This window comes from Orycteropus afer, unplaced genomic scaffold (genome assembly GCF_000298275.1).
Source record: "Orycteropus afer afer isolate SDZICR_OR568_19922 unplaced genomic scaffold, OryAfe1.0 scaffold00046, whole genome shotgun sequence".
NCBI classification, from domain to species: domain Eukaryota; kingdom Metazoa; phylum Chordata; class Mammalia; order Tubulidentata; family Orycteropodidae; genus Orycteropus; species Orycteropus afer.
Window position 1 is genome coordinate 1,047,788 of NW_006921633.1, and position 6,434 is coordinate 1,054,221.

Below are 6,434 nucleotides of genomic sequence, written 5' to 3' on the forward strand. Positions count from 1 at the left end.
AATGCACAGCTCAGTTTGTCTTCTTCTTTGCTGTTTCCCTTTTTAGTCATCAGCCACCAGTGCAGTCATCCATGCAGCCCTTGTTGAGCAGGGTCGATTTTTAGGTTAATTCTCAGGTCCTAACACCACTTGGAAATATCCAAACTGTCTGTGCCATCAAGATGATGAAAAAATGGGAAATGAATGAAGAAAAAAATGGGAAAAATGGAAAGAGAGAAACAAGGGATGGGAAGAACCATAAGAAAGAAAAAATTGGGAACCAGGAAAAGGGAAGAGGAAAAAAAGACAAAAACTAGAACCTTGGAAGGGAAAAGGAAAGAATAAACATAAAAAGGAAGAAAAGCAGCAGAAGGAGAAGAATTTAAAAACAAACAAAAAACAAATCAGGGTGATGGTGGCACGGCAGGGCACCCAAGCTCAGTCAGAGAACACAAACTGGGATGGAATTTCTGCTGGCCTAGAAGATGAGGGATGGCTGCACCTCTGTTCACCAAGAGGGTGTGAGGTATAAGAGTAAAAAAGAGAATAACTCACTTTCCCAGGCATCAGCCTCCAGTATGTCCATGCTGTCCTTGGCAAGCAGAACCTATTCTTAGGTCCCTGGAATCTGGATGAGAATGCTGTTGCTTTAAATATCCAAAATGGCCACACCACTTGTAAACATACAAAATGGCTGCACCCTCCGGACAACCAAAAATGCACAGCTCAGTTTGTCTTCTTCTTTGCTGTTTCCCTTTTTAGTCATCAGCCACCAGTGCAGTCATCCATGCAGCCCTTGTTGAGCAGGGTCAATTTTTAGGTTAATTCTCAGGTCCTAACACCACTTGGAAATATCCAAACTGTCTGTGCCATCAAGATCACTGACAGGCCGTAGCTCTGTGTGGCTCCTTATTCACTGTTTTCATTCAGATTCTTCTACTAGTTGGTGTTTAATCCATTTCTGTATCCTTCCTTTCAAAGCTCAGGGCTCCAGGATTATCTTCTGTATTTTTGTTGATTGGCTTCTCTTTTCTTTGTTGAAGAGGGTCTGTGTAACTTGTCTACCTATTCTGCCATCTTACTGGAAGTCAAGAATTCTTTATATATTTAGATACAAATCATTTATCAGATATGATTTGCAAATATATTCTCTACATTCCATTTTTTAGAAAAGAGAACTTCACAGGCTTCCTGTTGTTTCATGTCAAGAGACACTTAATCAGTGCCGTACCAGAATGTGGGGGACTGTGGAAGTTGACTATCCCAAGTGTAAGAAAAAGGAATGAATTATCTGTTGTTGTTGTTGTATGTTATTAGTTAATTTTGACTGATAGTGGCTCTCTATGACAGCATAGACCTGCCCCATAAGATTTCCTAGGCTTAATCTTTAAGAGAGCAAAATGCTAGGTCTTTTCTCCTATGGAGTTGCTGGTGGGTTCAAAACACCAGCCTTTCAATTAGCAGCCCAGCACTTTAACCATTGCACCAACAAGATTGTTTTCAATGTGTATAGAGAATTCAGAATTCAAAAACAATAATAAAAGCAACTAAATGTCAATCTACTTATGATTATTACCATGAGATGGCAGTAGTCAACAATGTCAATGTCAGAATTCCTCCTCAGCAGGGTGAACCGCTTCCCAGCACCACCCCCCTGGTACACCAAAACCAAAAAACCAAACTCACTGCCATTTGGTTGATTCAACTCGAAATGACCTCTCCTTGGGTTTCCAAGGCATTATCTCTACGGAAGTGGATTGCCTCTGCACAAAATGTCTGCTTGCCCCACTCTTCATGATACTCAGATAAATTGGTAGGTTTGAGTAGTATCACCCTGATCATTCTATTGTATAAAACATCCCATCAGTGTATTAGTTACTGGTTATGGCATCCATTAACAACTGTAGCCTAGAATCAGTTATTTAATGAGAGGTTGAAATGTGGTAATTTTGTATCACTCATTCTTCATATTTACTGGAATTCTTCTGTAACTATGAATTTATCCTCATGAAACATTCGGTTTCTCTAAAATACAATTCACACAGAATATAGTCCCTTAAATATTAATATATTATTAATAATAATAAATATTATTATTATTTTTTGTCTGTAACTTACAAATACTTTTCACTAGTTTCTTATTTGAATTTGCTGTGGTGTTTTTATTCATACAAAAGTTTTTAGTTTTTATGTGGTCATGTTTATCAATCTTTTCTTTTACTGCTCAGGATTTGCATCATTGTTAGGAAGGTTTTACCCTTTCTCAAATTAAAAGAAAATCACCTATAATTTCTTCTAATCTTTCATGACTTCATATTTTACCTTTAGATCTCTGAATGATTTAGAATTTATCCTAGTATTTATTATGAGGAAAGATTCCATTTTATCCCTTTTCCATATAGCTTGTCACATATCTCAAACATAATTCATTTTAAGTTTATCTTTTCCACACTGATTTGACATTCTGTCTTTATTCCTGTATTTTTCTGCATATAACATGCTCATATAAATAACGTGTGCACACATAATGCACATGGTATGCATAGGAAACTAGCACATGAAGAGGCTGTGTGGTTTGCAAAATCCATATAATGCAAACATTATTTGCATAAAAATGCAGTATACACTATGTATTTTTATTCATTTGTATGTCTTTCTATGCTTATTATCTGCAGTTGGTTTGTCAGCCAATTCATGTACCAATGTCATATTGCTTTAATTATGAAGATTTTGTAAATTGTAACATAAATTGTTTCTCTTTTTCTCAGTCTTCCTGGACATTTCTGCTTATTTATTCTTCTATAAGAACTTTAAAATCAGAGTGTCTAGCTCCAGACTTCAGAAAGGAAATCACCCAATGGTCTTTTGTATTAGAACCAAGTTGAATTTGTAAACTAAGTAAGGGAGAATTGACATCTTCATGATTGAGTCTTGCTATCCAAGAATATGAGATATGTTTCTATTGATTTAACTCTGCTTTTCTATATTACAGATGTATTATGTTTATTTCCTCATATATACTTTGCACATTTCTTGTTAGGTCAAGCCTTGGTGTTTTTGTTGTTGTTATGTGTAAACATAGTCCTCTCTTTCCTTATATCTTCTAGCTGCTTATTTTATATATGAAGTTTATTGATTCTGTGTGTAAATTTTATGTACTGCTACTTTATTAACTTATTTTGTTTCTAGTAATTTCTACATTATTTTCTTTTAAATTTTCTAGGCATACAACTATATTATGTGAATTTAGAAATAATTTTACCTCTTCTGTTTAAGCTCTTACATCTTTGATATTTTTTATCTTGTCTATTTGCATTGGTTAATATGTTCAATACAGTGTTACCTATTAATCCCTACTTTATTGAATGTTAACAGTGTTTTTCAAAAGCCATGAATGACTGTGAGGTATTTGCCAAGTATCTTTTTCACATATGTGAAGATGATAGTATGCTTTTCTTCCTTACATCTATTAATATGATGAACTATATCATTTGATTCTCTAATACTGAACCAGGAGCCCTGGTTGTGCAGTGTTTAAAGTGCTCATCTGCTAAACATAAGGTTGGTAGTTGGAACCTACCAGCCATTCTGTTGGGGAAAAATGTAGCGGTCTGTTTCCATAAAGATTTGCAGCCTAGGAAATGGGGCAGTTTTACTCTGTCCTATAGCAGTGGGTGGTGGGTTAATATAGAAACACTAATTGGATCATAATGTATCATTTTAAAAATTATATTTGCTAACATTTTATTTAAGAGTTTTGTTTAAGAGTTTTATTTAAGAGTTTCATAAGGGAGATTAATCTGTGGTGTTATCTTTTGCTCATTTTTGTTCTGTTTTCACAAAATGAATATCCTTATCTATTAGAGAAGACCTAGAGATTGTCCATTAAGACCAGGAAATCCTTAGATTCTAATGTGGTGAGTCTAGACTCTGAAGCAGAAATTTCTCTGGCTCTGTGGAAGGCCAGGTCTACAGCTCCAGATCTACAATCAGTCCTTACTTTTGTATTTTCCCTTCCTCTCCTTGGGTTATAAACTTTAAATTTCTGAATGCAGAGGGTCCTGAAGTGCCTTGAATCTGTAGATTATGTCCTTTCTCTCTCCATGGCCAGAGGCCAGGGGCTTCTATTTTTAGTGAGTACATTTCTAGCTGACAATTAGTTTAACCTGAAGTGATCTCTTCCACAGCACGAGTATTGCATATGATGTTTTTTTATTAATATCATTGCAGTGTCCCCTGCCTCTTGCACAAGATCTTTGTACCCTCACAATTACAATCCCACGGTGGTGTGGCATTATTTTGTCAATCCTTCTGATCTGCTTTAAGTATTTGATTAATTTGTTTCAATCATAATTAACTGGAGTTTGATAACAATATTAAGGTAAGAAGAAATGACTCAAACATACAAAGAAAAGCCAGGGATCGTTGTTTTAATATAGACTCTTACATATATTTTAAATCGCCTTTTAACTTAGTTGTCCTGTTAGATGTGCTTAATGAAAGCTAAACCAAATAATTGCTTTCAAACTTCTTCATCAGTACTTCTGTGCAAACTAGGATATCCCCCCTGCCCCATTTATCTCTTACAGAGGACACAAAGATAAGATATTCGTGATAAAGTGTAACCCACATCATGTTGACAAACTGGTGACAGTTGGGATGAAGCATATAAAATTCTGGCAACAAGCAGGTACTGTGGTTTGGGCTTATCATTAATGTGGTCAGAGAGGTTTACCCCAAGAGGGGAAAAAACAAAATCCTAAAATAAAAAAGATATTTTCTTCCAAATTCACTTTGAACCGCTTTATGCTGCTGTGAAACTTAGGATGCTCTATATGGTGCTGTGCATATTCATCAATTCTAGAAAGCTTTGGAAAACATTCTACTGTGAAAATGATTATTTTTGTATTTAGTTATCTGTTCTGAAAGCAGTAATTGTATTAGACTACTAAGCAGGAAATAAAATAATCACTTTGGTTGGGTGAACAAAATCTTCAACATTTTTGAATATTCCTTTATTAACTTACTACTGAATTTAGCATGTGAATTAAACCCTGATTCTCTGCACACAGTAGGAAGTCAATAAATACTTGTGTGTTATAAAATTGATAGTAATGATGGGGAAATAAGCATGAGAAAGCATGAATGTGTATATATTCTTCTCACTAGTAAGCCAGATCTATCATTGCAATTGTTCCTGAATTCTTAGTACCATCTTTGGTACCAAGCCCAACTTACAGTGGTCAAAACATGAATAAGCTACCATTCCAGTGCTTTCTATTTTTAGTGAAAGAACAATGGCACCCAACATGTCTGCAGGGCCAACCTGTGTATACCTATCTTGAGTGACTCTGGGTTCTCAACAGCAGTCAGGGAGAGCAGGGAAGTATGGTGTCAAAGGGACACATGTGATGGTTTAGTATACCACCTTCTCCTCCCCAATGATTCACTTTTCTCACCCCAAAATTGTTGTGATAACAATTGAGGCAGAACATGTATAACATGTGTGCATTTGCAGTCGATATGTTTTCACTTGTTTTTTATAAAGCAAATATTTTTATTTATATATCAAAGACTCTAAGAAATGATGACATAATAAGGTTAACATCCTTGATGTCAAGACACAAATAAAATGTCTTACTTAGGTTTGAAAAGCTATAGCTGGTTAATCACTGTTTCACTCAACCTTCCCTGTATATTTTAGAGTGTTTCTGGTATATTCCCTGACTGAATGTTAAGTATGATACATCCAGGTGATTCAATTGTGGTTCCCTTGTGCTCCATTCTTTTGGTCAGAGTATGTGAAGCCTTTTTTAGCTTCCCCAGACACTGAGTCACTCTCTTCTCTGGCTGACACAGAACCTGCAAGGAACCTCCTTTAGACATGTGTCCCATTGGACTGTAATGTATATTGAGCCTTTTCCCCATCAAGACCCTACATTCCTTGAAGGGAACTCATTCTTTTCACCTTTATGTCCAGCATTGAGGAGTGTGCCTGCCACAAAGTAGGGAATAAATAAACATTGAATGAATGTTAGCCCTCTTACTATTTTTGTTTATGTTTCCTGCCATTTTTATACATCTTCATGTACACACATAATGTAGACACCCTGAGATTTCACTGAAGATAGTCATTCTGCATGTTCACAGGAGATGTCAATGTCTTAAGTAGTAATAAATACACTTTGTCCACTCTAGGTGGGGGCTTCACCTCTAGAAGAGGAATTTTTGGAAGCATTGGAAAATTGGAAACAATGATGTGTGTTTCTTATGGGCGAATGGAAGATCTAGTGTTCTCAGGAGCAGCTACTGGAGATATTTTTATTTGGAAAGATATTCTACTGCTGAAGACGGTGAAAGCTCATGACGGGCCTGTATTTGCTATGTATGCATTGGATAAGGTATGGCATATTTTTCAGAATTAATTTCCCTCAACTTTTTTTTTTTTTTTTTTT

The 6,434-nt window shown here is 35.7% G+C and overlaps 1 protein-coding gene across 1 annotated transcript in view; it reads left to right on the forward strand.

Moving 5' to 3' along the window:
• EML6 (EMAP like 6) overlaps positions 1-6,434 on the forward strand; it is a 486,366-nt gene that overhangs the window by 345,876 nt on the left and 134,056 nt on the right. Inside the window, exons 17-18 of the mRNA XM_007937992.2 lie at positions 4,569-4,669; positions 6,178-6,380. Coding sequence (XP_007936183.1) covers positions 4,569-4,669; positions 6,178-6,380 — 304 coding nt within the window. The remainder of the gene's footprint in view (positions 1-4,568; positions 4,670-6,177; positions 6,381-6,434) is intronic.